At 34.1% G+C, this 17,894-nt stretch overlaps 1 protein-coding gene across 2 annotated transcripts in view; it reads right to left on the reverse strand.

Moving 5' to 3' along the window:
• Positions 1-17,894, reverse strand: part of OTOGL (otogelin like) — a gene marked incomplete at both ends in the record, with an annotated part of 138,688 nt that overhangs the window by 48,621 nt on the left and 72,173 nt on the right. Inside the window, 6 exons of one of the 2 annotated variants that reach the window (XM_080706670.1) lie at positions 1,417-1,443; positions 3,159-3,315; positions 5,904-6,020; positions 8,914-9,033; positions 11,796-11,945; positions 17,192-17,326. In XM_080706670.1, the coding sequence (XP_080562796.1) occupies positions 1,417-1,443; positions 3,159-3,315; positions 5,904-6,020; positions 8,914-9,033; positions 11,796-11,945; positions 17,192-17,326 (706 nt within the window). The remainder of the gene's footprint in view (positions 1-1,416; positions 1,444-3,158; positions 3,316-5,903; positions 6,021-8,913; positions 9,034-11,795; positions 11,946-17,191; positions 17,327-17,894) is intronic. The other variant, XM_080706671.1, reaches the window with a different exon arrangement.

Below are 17,894 nucleotides of genomic sequence, written 5' to 3' on the forward strand. Positions count from 1 at the left end.
AAAAGAGATTATATAATACTGCTTCTCAGTCTGACATTTCACTTAGAATAACGTCTTCTAGGTTCATCTTTGTTGTCACAAATAGGCTTCCCTGTTTTCTAAGGCTTAATAGCTAAAAGAAAAGATTTTTTTTAACAAAATCAGCATATGTAGCATGAAAATATATGCTTAGGGCTAGAGATGTGGCTCAGTGGTAGAGGACAGGCTTAGTCAGAGGTTTGATCCCCAGTCTAGGAAGGAAGGAAGGAAATATATACTTAGATACATATCAAAATGTAAAAGATGTTATCTGTAGGTAATGTGATTATAGTGTTTTTCACTTTTGTTCTTTAACTTTTATATTATCTGATTTTTATTTTTATTTTATTTATTTTTCCTTGTGTATGTAGGACTGTGGATTGAACCCAGGGGCATTCTACTTTTGAGCTACACTCCCAACCCTATTTTTTGTATCCTTTATTTTGCTTATTTTTATTTTTAAATTAATTTTTTTATTTTTATGTGGTACATACTGAAAATGGCATACCCTCTTCCCACTCGACTTCCTCTCCCTCCCCTCCCAACAATGAGTGTCCAGGTTAACCATACTATATTCATACTTTTGCACATATTTGGATGTAGCTCCTCCATTAATCAACCTCAGCCTTTAAAAAAAAAGGATTTTAAAATGTACTCATCACTAAAAATGATAAATATCAAACTCTAGGTATGTTAATTAAATAATTATTTATCACTGCACAATGTATACATGTATAAAGACACCACACTGTATATCATATATAAAATTATTGTCCCGGGTGTGGTGGCTCATGCTTGTGATCCCAGCATTCATGAGGCTGAGACCGGAGGATCGCGGTTTGTGGACAGCCTCAGCTACTTAGTGAGGCTCTCTGCAACTCAGTGAGACCTTGTTTTAAAATAAAGAATAAAAAATAGGGCAGGGGCTGTAGCTCGGAGGTCGAATGCCCCTGGATTCCATTCCCAGATCCGCAAAAATAATAAAAGTAAAAATAAAATAAAATAAAATAAAATAATTGTCAATTAAAAATAAAATAAAAATTTTCAAAATTTGAACAATGCCCATATTTATTCATACTTGCTAAAAGGCATACATTTGGTATGTGTCTTTTATCCTTTTACCTAAAAATACTAACATAACTTAAATGTAAATAATGTATAAATAAATTAAAGTCATTCAAATGTTGAGAACTTAAGCTACACATTTGATTATTTCTTAGAGAATAAGTATTAACACAAATTTTTTGAAATTTAGATAAATTTTAGAAATTCAAGTTTTCTAAATTTATATATCAAATTATTAACTATACTTTGCTCACAGTACAAATTATTAAGAAAGGTTTCATCTGAAAATATATATTATACTATTATTATATTCTTTACTAAAATATCACATACCTTCATTGTAGTACTCACAATCCAGTGCTAAAAGATAAAAATAATAAATATTAAACTATATAAGTAACCTCTTAACTAAAAAATATAAGATATGGATATATGTTTATTTATAATCATATGAAAATGCATTTAATAGCATTATTTAGGAAGTTTCTGAGAATTTAAAGGAATTCTTTAATGTGATGTGTTATAATTAATTAAATTTCATAAAATTATTTTAAAAGTATAAAAATATATCTGCCAAATTGAAAATGTCAAGTAAAACTGCCCAAGTAATAATTATTCAGATGACTAACCACCTACACAAATAAATAAAATATTTTAAGAGTCAAATCTGTAAGCAGATTCAGTCTGAGTTTTAAAAAAACAGTTTCGTATAATCAGAGTCGTGAAACTTCAGAGGCATGTGAATTGAAATGATAAACAATTTCCCTGAGCATGACATGTTATTTATGTTTCTAGTGTTGCAGTATAGCAGTCAAACACAACAGAAAGACTCAAATTTTTCTTTTTTTCTGTATCATTTTTATACTCTTATTGGTGCATTATATTCTCATGTCATGATGCAGTTCACAGGGATCATGACATACATACACACAGCACTTCGTGGGCTTTCCCCTGGCTCCCTCCTTCCTCTCCTCTTCCCCGTACAGAATATTGAGACTGGCAATGGTATTCTCACATATATACATAATGTCAACAGGAGCGATTCCTTCTTTGATCCTCCCCATCTCCCTCATTTCCCCAGATCACCTCTCGGGCTCCACTGGAGTTTCTCCTCCATTATCTGGAGTCCCTCTGGTAGAAATTACTTGCTAGCTTCTACATATGAGAGAAAACATATGGTTCTTTTCTTTCTGTGACTGGTTAATCTCTCTTAACATAATGTTCTCCATTTTGTTCTTTACTGCTGAGAATTCCATTGCGTGTATAGCCCATATTTTGTAATTCATTCATCTGTTGATGAACATCTTGGTTCATTCTATAATTTGGCTATAGTGAATTATGCTGCTATAAACATGAATATGCATCTATTACTATAATATTCTTATTTCAATTCCTTTTGAAAGATACCCAGGAGTAATATATCTGGATCATATGGTAGATCCATTTTCAATTTCCTGAGGAATCTGCAAACTGATATCCATAGTGGCTACACTAATTTGCAATCCCAACAACAGTGTATAAGAGTTTCTATTTTCCCACTTCCATCAACAGTGTATAAGAGTTCCTCTTTCCCCAGCATTTATGGTTATATGACTTCTTATTATTGCCATTCTAATTGGAGTTAGATAGAATCTCATTGTAGTTTTTATTTTTATCTTCCTGATTGCTAATAATGTTGAATGCTTTTCATATATTTATTGGCCATGGCATTAAACTAAAAAGTTTCTGCTCATCAAAGGAAACAATTAAGAGTCTATTGAATAAGATAAAATCTTTGCCAGCTATTCCTCTGATAGAGGACTAATATCTAGAATAAATAAAGTACTAAAGGACAACGCTAAGAAAACAAATAACTCAATCAAGAAGTTAGCAATTAAACTAAATAGACTCTTGACAAAAGAAATTTTTCCTCTTAAAATACTATAGTTTGTGATAGTCAAAAATATAAAATTTAATCATCTAAAATTAATTGTTTCACTAAGTTTTATGGCATTAGTTTAATTATAAAACAACAATTAGAAAGGATCTTTTTAAAAGGTTTCCATCTAAAATCATTCTCAGTAAGCTCTACTCACAACAAACAGTAGCTGGTCTCCAGTGAATTGATACCCCTTCCTGACAGCACTTGTATGCATATGCTGCTATGCTAGTACATAAACATTCACAGTCCCCTCCAAGATTACAGTTGCACGTATCTTCATGGCAATTTTTGGCAAAAGAAGTAACATCAATCTGAAAATGAAGTGAAAGAACAGTTTCAATATAACTTCAGTAGGTCCTATGATTAAAACTCAAACTTCTAAAGAAAAACTGGCACTTTTTTCCCATTGGAATTATCAGCCTAACACTGCCACCTAGAGTTCTGATTATCTACCAAAATGAGAAAAGAATGATTAGGCAAATGTCTTATCAAAGAACTAGCAAAACAAGTATTAAGGATCACCAATAAATATAATTTCAGCATCTGCAATGGAACAGGCTAGTATTTTGGAAGTTCCTTTGTTGCATTATTGGCATATTCAAATGGCATTAAAAGAAGAGCATGCTTGGTTTCTAGTGGTAACTGGCACGATTTTGTTTCTTTTTAGCTTCTTCTTAGGCAACATTTTAGTGACTGTGAATGACAATGGCAATTTCTTTAAAAATCTCATATTTGCTTAATTACCTTATTTGCATTGTACTTGTTAAGTAGCTGACAAAACTTAATATGCAATTGACAGTGTGTTATAAAATATTCAGGGTTTGGTGTCACTAATTTGTCTTGTATTTTGTAAGCAAGGACATGTGTTAATTTTTATTATTGTATTTATTATTTTATTATAAAAGCTTCAGCCAGGAGAAGAACAAGTGGGCTCCATGCTTTAGATCTCTTGACTGGACACAATACTTTCTGCCAAGAAATTCAGAATTAAAAATTCTGAAAAGTCTCAAAAGCCATCCTTTAAGTAAAGAGGACTACAGGCTATCTATGTGCCTCTAAGTTGTTAGTCCTCAATTTTTTTGCTTTCATAATACCTGTCATTACACAGCTAAAAACTGAGATGCTCAAAGTGATTTTGTTTATGGGATTATATCACTACTTGCCATATTAAAACTGAGATGTGAAGAATAACATTAGATTATCACATGTTAACATACACAATATTTTTAGTAGAACATACACAATTTATCAAAACAAAAATAAACTAAAGGAGTATGTTTTACATTTAAATATACAACTTCTGCCCTCATGGCTTACAGTTGAGTCTCATTTGTGCTTTAACATTCAGTTTGTTGTGATGTTTTTGTTCGGTTTGGGTTTTGGTTAAAATATTATGAAGAAAATGCAGTCCTGCACATATGTATAGTTGGAATCAGGATGAGAGTTTCATCTTTTTCAAATAATTGTGATTTTTTTATATTTGTCAAAACTCCAAAAATATTGCTTTCTGTGAAGGGTTAGGTACAATAAAAAATCTGAAACCATATCAATGAACCTTATCCTTTGCTATACTAAAATTCTTTGTTTTAACTTGCCCATGAATGGGTTTTTTATCCCTACATGATTTTGTAACATTATGCATTGGCCATTTGAAAAATCTACTTACTTATGGAGATCTGAATGCTGACACATTTGATTACTTAAAATAGCAACAAGTCACACTTTTTAATATAACCATCTATATTGTCAGGAAAGTCATTAAGTATTGGAAAAGTTTAAGATTACAGTGGTGGATCCATCTTTTACAAAATTCTATTTGTCCCTTGAAAGTTCAAATTTTATCAAGAATAACAAATATCATCAGATGTTTTTCTGGGAGCTTTATTTTACTCACTTTCAAGCAAAATATCTGCCAAATATCCTTGTCTGAACAACTACATTTGTCTGTCATTTGTTCTTTCAAGTAAAAACAGTGTTCCAAGAAAAAGACAGCCAACAACTTGGCTCATATCAAAAATCATACAAGCAGTTTTCTTTGGGACAGTTAGCATATGTGGGTATGCAGCAGGAATGTTGTGTTGATTTTTTACAAATATATTAAACTGTTTTTAAGCTTCTTTGGGGACCTAAAATTATTATGTAGCCAAAGAATTTAGAAAGTTAAATTTCCGAATAAATTACATCCATTTTAGAATGTGCTTCTAAAATCATTCTAAATGTGCCACTAGTCATCTTTGTTTTTAAAATATTTTTATTGGTGCACTGTACCTATATTTCATAGTGAGATTCAAAGTAATACAGAAGTACATGTGGGTATCACTTGGTGCATTTCTTTTCACATTTCCTGCACTCCTCTTAGATGGGTAGTGTATGAATATCACTTTGTCTGAACCGATCCTCAATCACCTTCCACTCTTCTACCTGCCTCTCTCATTATCTGAAGTTACTTTTTGTTTCCTCTCTAGCCTTGGCAAATGGGAGAAAACATTCAACCTTTGGCTTCCTGAGACTGGTTGGTCTAACTTTGTACCAGTCATCTTGTTAAAGTACAGGTTGAGCTGAAGAGAAGAACCCATTTGGCAATATTCTTTAAAGACAGATAAACATCTATACCCTTGATCAGAAATATAAATAATCTTTTATTAACTAGAAGAGTTAATTGCAAATATTAGGTACAAATGTACACTGCTAAATGAGCCAGAGGGAGAGAGAATGGAAATCCATGGGATTTAGCATCCCTTCTACAGAAAAACACACTAAAGAATAGGTCCCCTAACACTGGTTAGGTAGTACACCTGAGGAGCTGATGAGGAGCTAAATTATTTGTCCCATTCATCTCAATATTAGAGATACAGCAGTACCTCTTTAAATCTGAGAATTTAGTAAAGTATTCATTTACCACATTGCGGCAGGGAGCAAAGACATCACTGTACAAAATGGAGCATTCTCTCTTGGCATAAGGAAATTTGTTCTGATGTGCTTCACAGGGTTTTATTCCTTCAACTGGATCTTCACACTGTTGAAAAAATTTAAGGGAGAAAGCAAAATTTTAAAGGCATGATTTCTCATGCTGAAACCAGAGCAACCTATCTAACTCCATCCATGACAATAACATCTAACATATTCCATTCTTTTGGACAGGCTTTACCTTTAGACCTGCTCTCACCCACATATACTCTAGGTTAATAGCATATATTGGTTTTCAAAAGTAATTAAACAGAATATTGACCTGATACCAGCAAGAGAGTAGAGATCATTTTAATTTTTCTTAAATGCAGCATTTGTGTGATAAATTTGAGTGTAAACCTCTTTCCTTCAGTTTTTACCTCCTTTATTTTTGTCCCTTGACCACCTTCTGAGGAATTGTACGTACTCAAGTTTCTACAGGCTCAATCCCCATTCACTTGGCAATTGGGTCTTGCTTCCTCTAATCTTCCTACCCAAAAACTCCTGTGAGAAAGGTCATCAATGACCTCTTCATTATGAAATATAAAGTCAGTTTTTCATTCTGTATTTTCTTGGTCCTCCTTAAATGCCTCTCTTCATTTGGTTTTGGTGACAGAATTTTCATTTTTCTGCTCTTTTACTACTTTGGCTGCTATCCCCAAACCTCTTTTTCCCTTCCCTCTTAGCAAAGTTTAATCCTCAAGCCTCTATTGTTCTCATTCTATACACATACCCTGACTTCAACAACCTGAATACTCTAGTAGCTCTAGTAATGGCTAAATCCTTATTTTCATCCCAGATCTCATTCCCAAGTTTCAAACCTGGACATTTCCACCTAACAGTCACTTCTCTCTCAATGCATCCTAAATTGACTTATCTCTACACCATTGACCCCACCTCTGCTTTGCCCTGCCTCAGAGAGGAAATGCAATATCAAGGTTTTCAAGCCAAGGCTCTCATAAGCCCTTCTAAACTATCTTTACTAAAACAGTCTTTCAACGGTTGCTGATGCTTTCATCTTTCATTGTCAATTTCTACATCACTTTCCTCACGCGATGGCTCCTCTGGCTTTATGTTCTTCTTTGTCTTCTTGCTATCTACTTTTTCTTCCTTGATATTTTCTTTTGATTTAGCTTTCTGAATAAATAGTATGTGGTACTTTAACCCCCAATACTCTCCACCCACTTTTGCAGAAAGCCCATGTCCTCTGAGTGCAGGATGCTCGGGTCCTGCTTACACAGCTTCACTCACTTTGCAAGGGTCCATGGTGGAGGGAGGCAGGCAGCCAGATCCTAGGCCTGGGCTCTGCCAATTGCAGGCTCGGCATGACCACACAGAAGGCAGATTTTAAATTTTTCATTGCTCCAAATATTTAATTACTACTGGAAATTAGTTATTCATTGATTCATTTGTAGAGTTTTTTCAAAAACTCTACAGGTTTTTGTAGAAAATGTTCATAATTATAAGGATTTTGTCTCTCTCAACATAGTAGACATTTTAGGAATTTAAAAATATAGGCTTTATACACTTAGGCTCAGGCCACACTAAATTATACTGTCTAGATTGTACTGAATGGGATGAAAGTTTTACCCCATTACCTCCTCACTCTTTAAAAGTGATTTTGACATGTAAATTAAATGAGGCAAAGTAGTGAGTTAAGTAGCTAAACAAATAGTAACCAATTAGTAAATGATGAGTTCAAACATTTCCATCAATTAAAAGAATACACTGAAATGAGTACAAGAAGAGACTAAGACCAATTTTCAGTTTGAATCTATTTTCTAAGTTAGTTCATCATTTTTCAATGTGTGTTTCATAGTAGTATGTTCTACTTTCTATTTAATTAAGGATTTATAAGTAAAAACATGGAGTCTGTATGAGTAACTTTGAGAAATTTTTAGACACATCTTTCCTTGATAGGTTTATAAAGCTTCAAGAACAAAATTAAAATCTAACAATTTATTCAACTGCTCTGAAAGGGAACTGACCACAAATTCACTGCCACAGACATATAATCACATATCTTTATTTTTATTACTATAAATAAGAGTCATGTTCTGGAAAAGAAATTATTTTTTTCCTTTTTCGAGTACTGGAGATGGAACACAGGGGCACTGTACCTCTGAACTACAACACCAGCCCTATTTTTTAGCCTTTATTTTTAAACAGGGTCTCACTGAATTGCAAAGGGCCTAAGTAGCTGAGGCTGTCCATGAACCTCGATCCTCCTGTCTCAGCCTCCCAAATGTTGGAATTGCAAGCATATGCCAACATACCCAGCTGGAAAAAAAAATATTAAGAATCTCTGCCTTAAAAAAACCTCATTTATTAATTGCATTGTTGTTGTTCTCCTCCTCCTCCTCCTCCTCTTCCTCATTTTGTTCTGTTTTTGTACCAGGGGTTGAACCCAGAGGCATTCTACCTTTGAGCCACACTCCCAGTACAATTTTATTTCTTACTTGGAAATAGGGTATCACTATGTTGATGAGAACCACACTATTTGCTGAAGCTATTCTTGAACCTGTGATCCTCCTGCCTCAGCCTCTCAAGTACAGGGTTTACAGGTATGCACCACCATGCTCGGCTCTATTTATTCACTGCTTTGATTTGGCAAAATATACATCATCCTTAAAAATGCAGATAAATTTAGAGAATTTTGCTATGGTAAGGAAAGCAAGAGACAGATGACATGAGTTTGAATGTCTCCTCTGCTACTTTCTGCTATATAGTATGTATCCAACAGGTCATGTAACCACCCCCACTCCATTTCCTCATCTGTCATGTGGAGACATCATCATTTGCATCATAAGCTTATTATAGGAATTACATTAGATGGTAGTAAAGATGAAAATTCATCAACTACGAAATACTATAAAAACATTACAGAAAATATTAACTTAAAATTTTCTAGTAAAAATACTCAAATAATTTATTCAGTTCAAAAATAACTGTATTTAACTTACCTGTCCCAATGCCCAACTATCTCCAAATACCTGAGCATTTCTAACTTCCAAGTTATTAGATGTAGTCATATCATTTGAAGTACATTTGTCAAAGTTTCCACACAATCCTGATAGTTTGTTCTGAAGTAGAAGAAAATTATTACAAAATATTGTACATTTACTTTAACAATTAAAGACTCATATTCATAAAAACTTAAAGATTATAAATATATATATATATATATAAATTTCTACAGCAATCATTTAAAAATAATCTTAACTGGGTAGATGGTTCATATCTGTAATGTTAGTACTTGGGCAGCTGAGACTGGAGGATCGCAGGTTCAAGACCAGCCTCAACAACTTAGCCAGACTCTCAGCAACCTATCAAAAGCCAGTTTCAAAGAAAAAAATATAAAAGGGGATGCTGTGGGTATAGGTTTAAGGTAGAATGCTTCTGGGGCCAATTCCTAGTAAAATAAATAAATATCAAATATTTTGAGGAAAGTAGATTTTCATACCTAATATATTTGTAATTATTTTAAATTATAAAAAATGCTTTATGAACCTCCCCAAATCTCATCTATCTATATTACCAACATCTTAGCATTAATACAACTAATAACATAAATAAGTTTTTTAAATATAATAATATATGTTCACACATACATATATTTACATGTGCATGTATATTAACATATATATAATTTATGTGCACATAAAATTTTTATAATGAAAGGCTCACTGGATAATATGTTTAAGATTTTGTAACACTATAAATGTTAAAGCAATGAAGATAACTTGGGTTTCTGTAGGTTGTACACAGCTATTGTAGAGGCCTTATGGACTGCTCATGTCAACAATAGCCAATGGATTTTCTTAAAATACTGTGCAAAAGTTCATTCTTAGAGAAAAGAGGAGGTCATATAAAAATTGGATGATCTTCTAAAAACAATGGAACTTCTAAGACCTTACATTTAAACCCACTGAACTCTATCTTCAGCACTGAGGAGCCTTTCATTGACACTGAAGTTGGCTGCCCACGTCTCCAGCAACACAGACAATAGCCCTAGGATTACAACTACAATGACCTCTTATTACCATGGAGCGCTATCCTCAGAAACCACATCTATCCAAAAGACAGCCACCACTTCCACCAACAGTTATCCCAAAATGAGGTTAACCATGCGTGTGAAGACAAATATGTGATTGCCCTGTTTCTAAAATGTAGGAAAGGGAAGGTACATGATGAAGAATGCAGGGGACATCAGATGAGGAAGGATGAAAATAACTGCAGATTATTTCAAATTCATCAAAGATATGCAAGATTTGAGCAACCCTAGGAATAGAACGATGGCTTTATCTCCCTTAAAACAGAAAGACTGTGGCTTTATTATAATGATACTTTAAATATATAGCATGTTAAATATTTTAAAATATACCTATCTTATTTTTCATGAGACTGTTATTGCTATCTTGGCTTTGCTCTAATTTGACACAGGTTATATCCATGCATATCAATTTCAATTTCAAATATACCTGCTTTAAAACCAACCTTAAATAGTGAATTTTAAAAGTTTAATAAACCTTTAGACATCTTAAATAAAAATTATAACAATATTTAACATTTTTGTGGTGCTGAGGATTGAATCCAGGGGAATTCTACCTCTGAGTTACCCCCATCCCCAGCACCATTTCTTATTCTTTATTTTAAAACAGGGTCTCACTAAGTTGTGGAGTGCCTCACTAAGAAGCTGAGGCTGGTTGCAAACCCAGATCCTCATGTCTCGACTCCCAAGTACTGGCGTGCACCACGACGCCTGGCAAAATTATAACAATATTTAATAAAAAAGTTTAACAAAGAATAATAGGCAAAACAACTTAAAATAAGTCACCAAAAATTGTAAACTTAGATTCAATCTTACACCATGAATGGTTAAAGAAATTGTGACATATCTGCATAAAAGAATAGTACTCAGCACTATAAAGGAAGTAACCATTAATTCACACAACAATAAAAATGGATCTTAAATTTATTTTGCAAGTCAAAGAAGCCAGATTCCAAAGGCTACCTATTACACATTTCCATTTATATTATACCTGGAAGAAGCAGACCTATAAAGAGGGTTTTCCAGAGACTTGAGAATAGAGGTGAGGTTGACAAGAAAGGACAAAATGAGTGAAATGAGGGGATGGGGACTGATGGTCTGTCTTATACAGAACGGTGGCAGTGGATCAAAACTCCATGCATTTGTCAATAGTATGGAACCCTAGAGTAGTTTAAAAGTATATTAGCCGGGTGTAGTAGCCCACACTTGTAATCCCAGTACTTGGAAGGCTGAGACAGGAGGATACAGGTTTGCGGACAGCCTCAGCTATTTAGTGAGAGTCCCTCTAAAACTTAGCGAGACCTTGTTTCAAAATAAAAAATAAAAAAAATTGGGCTGGGAGTATAGCTCGGAGGTAGAATGCCCCTGGGTTCAATCCCCTGCACTACTAAATTAATTAATTAATTAATTAATTAACTGTTATTGCAATTTTACTGTGTGTAAGCTTATAAAAATAACGAGAATGGGAATCAAAATATAGAAAATAAATCCTAACAAATGAATCTAGGTGTACAAAGGAATTATACAACCAAGCTGAAAGGAGTAGGGGGGGGGGGATGAAAGCAGCTGACCTATTCAACCCTGGAAAACAGATGCTGTATGGTTAAAGCAAAAAAGAACTGCACACAAACAGTGTACTGCAGTGGGTAAAGTTCTTCCCAGGGGTATGATTCAAGTAGTTTTGAAAATATAACCTAGTTCTTAAAGGAAAACATCAATCTTTTTATTTCCAAACATCAAAAAGTAAATGTAATTTCATGTCTTGTCTCTCACTTAAAGGACAGAATGACCTACCTTCCACTGTGGCCCAACTTTGATGTGAATGGTTGTCTTCTCATCCCATAGGATGGTGATGTCACTCTCTGGAAAGTACACAACAGTGTAGTACCCAGCCTTCCAAAGCTGGTATGTAGGTTTACTTTCCAGAAAAAAACCCGATCGTTTCTTCAACAACAGAAAGAAAGAAAGAAAGAAAGAAAGAAAGAAAGAAAGAAAGAAAGAAAGAAAGAAAGAAAGAAAGGGAAAGGAAGGGAAGGGAAGGAGGAAGGAAGGAGGGGAAGGAAGGAAGGAAGGGAGGGAGAAAAGAAAATGAAAGAAAAGAAAGAGAAAGAAAAAACAGTGAATATCAAGTTCATTGATCAAACCGTATCAAATTAATTGTCTACTGTCAATAGCACTCTATGTACTAGTTACTGGACCATGTCTTTCTGAATTTTATAACAAATTACAATGCAAAAGTATAAAATGGAAATTTTATGGGCTGCCTATGAAAGAGAAATTTGGCCTTGCTCATGTTTCTCAGTAATTAAAGACAACACAAAATAGTCGCCCGGTGTTATCAAATATGTATTGACAGCAGTACTGTGTGATCAGGGAAAACTGTAAAAACTGTATGTATTGAAAATATAGAATTATTTAAATTAATAGAAGATGCTTAACTGCCTTCAAAATCCAGTGAAAATTTCCATAAAAGAGTTTGAAAACTAAAAAGTGTAGCATAGTAGATATGTGCACACACACCTCTGTGTGTGTGTGTGAGAGAGAGTGAGTGAGAGAGAGAGAGAGAGAGAGAGAGAGAGAGAGAGAGAGATTCTTATAAAAGGTAGGATATGAACTGATCTATAAAAAGCCATGAATAGTAAGAAATAGAGAAATAGCAATTAGAATAGAGAAAAAAAATCATTCCAAACAAAAGAAATAGTTTAAATAAAGGTTTAGAGACAAGAACAGTCAAGATTTATCTAGAAGTAAGAAGAGCATCAAAGGGCTACAGTGTGGGTTAAACAGTGAAGCCCAATCTGAGACACTTTGCAACCCAATTACTAAAAACAAAGTAACTATCAATGTGCAAAAGATAGTCAATAAGGTCTTTTGAAGAGGGAACTGTCAAATTATATTTGTTTATAAAAGAAAATAATTTACATACTAGAATAGGTAAATGTAGGCAGAAATTAAAAATGGAATATATTGAGCAATTAATTTAGAGTATCTTTAGCATAAAATAAGAATATGAAGTATTTTATAAACAGAGGCTATACCCTAAATATTATTACATTGAATGTGACCTTGAAATTATTTTCTATAACTTCATACTATACTTCATATAATAACTTCATAAACACTTTGATTATGTCCAAATAAATTAATTTATCTAGGTTCAGAATAAAAATGGGAAGGAGATATGAAATATTTTGTTCATTTTTCCTACCAAAGTATTTAGCAAAAACATAGTTTGAGATTGTTATACTATGGTGGCTTTTAAGTAAATATTTCAAAGGGCAAATGGAATAAAAGTAGACATATATAAGTTTTCAATCTCCTAGACTGAGGTTATCCTTATAATAGGTGTGCACCCCTACACTGTGCAATACATACATCGTGTACATAATCTATATCTCACATATAACCTATATATAGTTAACTGGCTCCACTTTATCTCAGCCTCCCACTTCCCAGTCTTCTACTCTCCCTGACTAAGCTGTAGCCGTGCTGCCCTTTCTGTGTCTTCAATTTACACAAACTTACACCAATTTAAGCCTCACAGGCTCGACACTCCTCCTGCTAGCACCTCTTCTACCAGACCTTGGCCTGATTTCCTCTTTCCCAAAAGCTGCGACCCTGTACTCCCTCCTCAGGGAGGCCTCCCCCAATTGCCTTAGCAAAACTCTCTCCCTAGATGGGCTAGAATGGTGGGCATTTGGATAGTGCATCGGCCAAAACCCCAAAATGGGTCCCCACACTTGGGTTTGAATGTTTTATAGTTGCCATCTTGTAATACTAAGAATTTTACCTTTGAATTTCCTAAGTGGAGTCTGGTGGGACAGAGAGCAGGTACACCTGCCCTGGAGCCTTGGCTCATCTGCCTTCAGCTTCCTGCTGTCCCCCACCTCCCAGGACTCAGGGTTGGTTCTCAGCTGCCTACTTCTCTGCCCCCACCCAGGGACCAATGCTGCACTCCACCCAGAGTTCAGAGGCAGGACAAGCTGAGCCCTCGGTACTGTGAGGATCTGCACTCAGCCTGGGCATACCCAGTGCCCCAGTGAGTACAGTATTAACTGAAAAGTATGAAAACACCATGCTGGGGAAGAGAAACCAAGAAACAAAAAAAATGTTCTTTTCTGTTTTGAACAAGGGGCCCTACATTTTCATTTTTCACTAGGACCCATAGTTCGTAGTCTGTTTTGCCTGCAAGTCACTCTTTGCCATAAAACCTATTTTCATTACACTTTTCAGTACCTGTCTATTACCCTATTTATCTTTGACTTGACTGCCTTCCCCCTACAGGTTGGTTTTAAATCAGTTATCCTGATACAAAAGCACATCTTTTCCAATTGCCTTTAAAGGCAAAATGCTTCATTTCATTAGGCAAGGCAGTTTCTTATAAGAACAATCCTTTTTGGTCAAAAGGAGTTGCTGTACTCCTTACTTTTCAGATTAGGAGATAATGCTTCTTTTTAGAAGGCTGGGTATTATGAATTGTCCAAAATAGTGGTCTCCATTTCAGATAAGCATTATAGCACTTTAAACAAACTCTAGTAATGTTTAAAAGAAATATAGAAATGTATATAGTTAAAAACATTTAAATTATAGCTTAGAAAAATAAAATATTTATGTCCCACATATTTGATTGAATTAGATTTATGCATATATATATATATATATATATATATATATATATATATATAGTTTTTTCCCTTTCCCTGGATGAGCAGTCCATCTGTCCATTAAAAAAATGGTACTTTCCACTTTTGGTATTCAAGCAAAAACATATTAACAAGAGATTTATTAGGGTCAAACTATTTGCATGACTTTTCTTAATCTTGCTTATTCTTCAAGACTGATGTAAAGAAAAATTTTCAACACCCACATACAAGTGAAAATTGGAAGTTGAAAGTTATATAGATTTGCAATTACCACTTCAAAAATGTGCGTGCCTGCCCCTCTCTCTCTCTCTCCCTCCCTCCCTCTCTCTCTCTCTCTCTCTCTCTCGATTATATATATACATATATATATATATGTGTATATATATATACATATATATATCTTTTTTCAGAAAAACATTCTTGTTCATAAAGAGAACCTTCACCTATAAATGAGCATCCATCTGATGTCTATGCCATAGTGCTGTAATTACTTTAAAAAGATATTAGTATGACTATAGAAGCTGTTATTTTCCAAAGTTTGATTGCTTGCCAAGTTGGTCTCAGTGTTTCTACCATAAGTATAAACTATGTTCTAGGGTCATGGTTTTCAAACTTTAATGTGCAGAAGAACTTGTGTTATCATTAGAAATACTAATTTCATTTCAACCCAAGCCATCCCAATTACTGAGACAGGAAACAGAATCCAGCACTTATAACAAATATTCCATACTATTTTAATGAAGATGGTTCGCAGATCGAACTTAGAGAAATAATGTTCTGAAACTCCAGAAAAGAGGTCACTTTTAGAAGGCTACTTGTCAAATTATGCACTTCCAAATTCCAGAAGTACTTATCTATAAAATGAAGTTCAAATATCTTATGTCTTCCAAGGGCTTCCAGAGTCAGGACTCAGCCCCTTGTTGACTGCCCCCATGCCTCCTGAATTAGAGTTGATTTGAACTATCCCTTCCCAAAGCCCTTTGCCACATTCTTCATCCATTAACCCATGTATTGTGTTTCAAACAAACTAAACCTTTTGCCGTTGTTCAAGCATGCCATTGCATCTTCCAATTCCACTCCTGTGAGTCTCTGTATTGTCATCCAATCTCTCTCTCCATCTAACAAATACCTGATCATCCTTTAGAATTCAAACCTTTTCATCCAGAGCATGACTTCTGAGCATTCAAAAATTAAAAGCATGGGAGAGAATAAATAGTCTAACCATTTCTTCAAATCTATTATTTCATATTTTCATTTCAATCTTCATATGAAATGAAGAATTAGATTCTAAAATCAACCCACATTTATAGATGAGAAAGCACCAGAGTGACAGCATGTGATGGACAGGACTACTAAGTCAGTACTGATTGACTCCAGAGTCTGTGTTCTGAACAATTAACCCGAGCATCCCAGGTTGCTTTAGGTATTATTCCCAAGAGTTTTTCTATTAATCTTTGGAGACATTTTGTCATAGCACCTCTTTCTGCACATCCTTATTCACTTAAATGTTTCCCTCACCTGAATATAAGTTCCTTAAAGGCAAGTACAAGAGCATCTTTACACTATTACAATCTCATTCCTTAGCACAAGGTTAGATACATATTAATAGACATTATAAGTGAATGAGTAAATTAGTGAGTGAAATTTATTCACTCCTTCAATCTGGGCAGGTTCCCAGGCTACAAGATGAAGGAGAAAAATATCTCATTTTTCACATAGGCCATAGACAATGGGGGAAGTCAGAGAATTACACAAGTAATTTTACTGAAGTATGATGTATAATCTATCAGCACGCTCGAGAGCCTGGAAAGGAGCTCCCTGCAGGACCTAAAACATACTGCACAAGAATGAGTTAAATGGAAAGATAGTTCCAGTGGTATTTCCTGAAGAAAAAAAAAAGAGGAGAGTAAAAAAGCATAGAAATGATAAAAGCTCCCATGTCTGGAGTGTGAATATGAAGCAGAAAGAGACAAAAAGCAAAGAGGAGAGGAAAGTAACCAGCAGATTGGCAATGCCTGGTAAGGGCACTCAGAAGACATCTGGAAGTTTTGAGGCACTAGAGAGATAGGAGTTTGCATTTACATTTTAGAGAAAGTACCCTGGCTGCAGTGTGTGGGGATGGGTTAGAGAGAGGAACTAAAACTAGGCACCAGAGACAGTGTGGAGGCCCTGGAAGGCAATAGGTGTGGCAATAGGTATGGATTTCTAGAGCTGGAAGAGTGACCAGGGAAAGGAAGAAAGGTGGAAAGCATTTTCAAAAGAAGGGAGGGGATGACGTGGGAATCGGGGAAAAGCTAAATGAGTCATATGTGCATGTAAGCATTTACCATCTTGTACTCCATCAAGATGTACGATTACAATGCACCAATAAAATAATTTTTAAAAAGTAGGGTACAAAAGAAGAAACAAGGTGTGTATAATTGACTGAAGCCACAAAGACTGACAAAGAAGATACATGGATCTTATAACCACATATAGAAAAAAAGAGCAGTATTGTCAGTATCCTTAGGGTAAGTTTAAATATCCTAAAATAAAAAATTCACAAACCTGTTTGTAAGGAGTATCGTTCAGGTAAATTTCAGTGTCTCCAACCGAAATCAAAACACTTTTAGAACAAACAATATCGTTGTCAAAGCATTTCTTGTTCTGGGCAATGATAGATAGATCTGAATCATCTGTACTCTGAAATGTAAAAAGTATTTTATTAATATAAATGTATATTATATATCATGTAACTTCTAGTTATTCTTAAAAGCCATATTAAAGAATACCAAGATTTATAATGTGTTCAACAGAAATTGAAAAACAATTTCTTCTAAAATGAAAATAAAAGTTATTTTTACCTAGTAATGTGAAAATGTTCATGGAAAAGTAGTTCAACTTTTAAATACCTCTAATATCTCTATTAAAATCTTCTAGTAAATTTATTTCATTTTACTACTATAGCTCAAATACATCAACCATTATAATTTTATTTATCAATAAATAACCACAAAGACAATAAAGTACTGAGGGGAATTTTTAAAATAAATATTTGCATTTTAGAAAACATACCTTTAGCTTTATTTTAGGGAGTTTTCTGGCTGATTAAGTATTGCCCACAAATTAGAATTAAAGTAGATACAAAACTTTGGTATATGTTAGTATATAAAATAATGCATATTATGTGAGGGCTTTCTTTAAACTCTATAAAGGATACATCATTAAATTCTTACAATAAGTTTATGATTTTATATTGTCTATATTTTAT

The sequence above is a fragment of the Muscardinus avellanarius genome, assembly GCF_963383645.1.
Source record: "Muscardinus avellanarius genome assembly, chromosome: 11".
Classification (NCBI taxonomy): Eukaryota; Metazoa; Chordata; class Mammalia; order Rodentia; family Gliridae; genus Muscardinus; species Muscardinus avellanarius.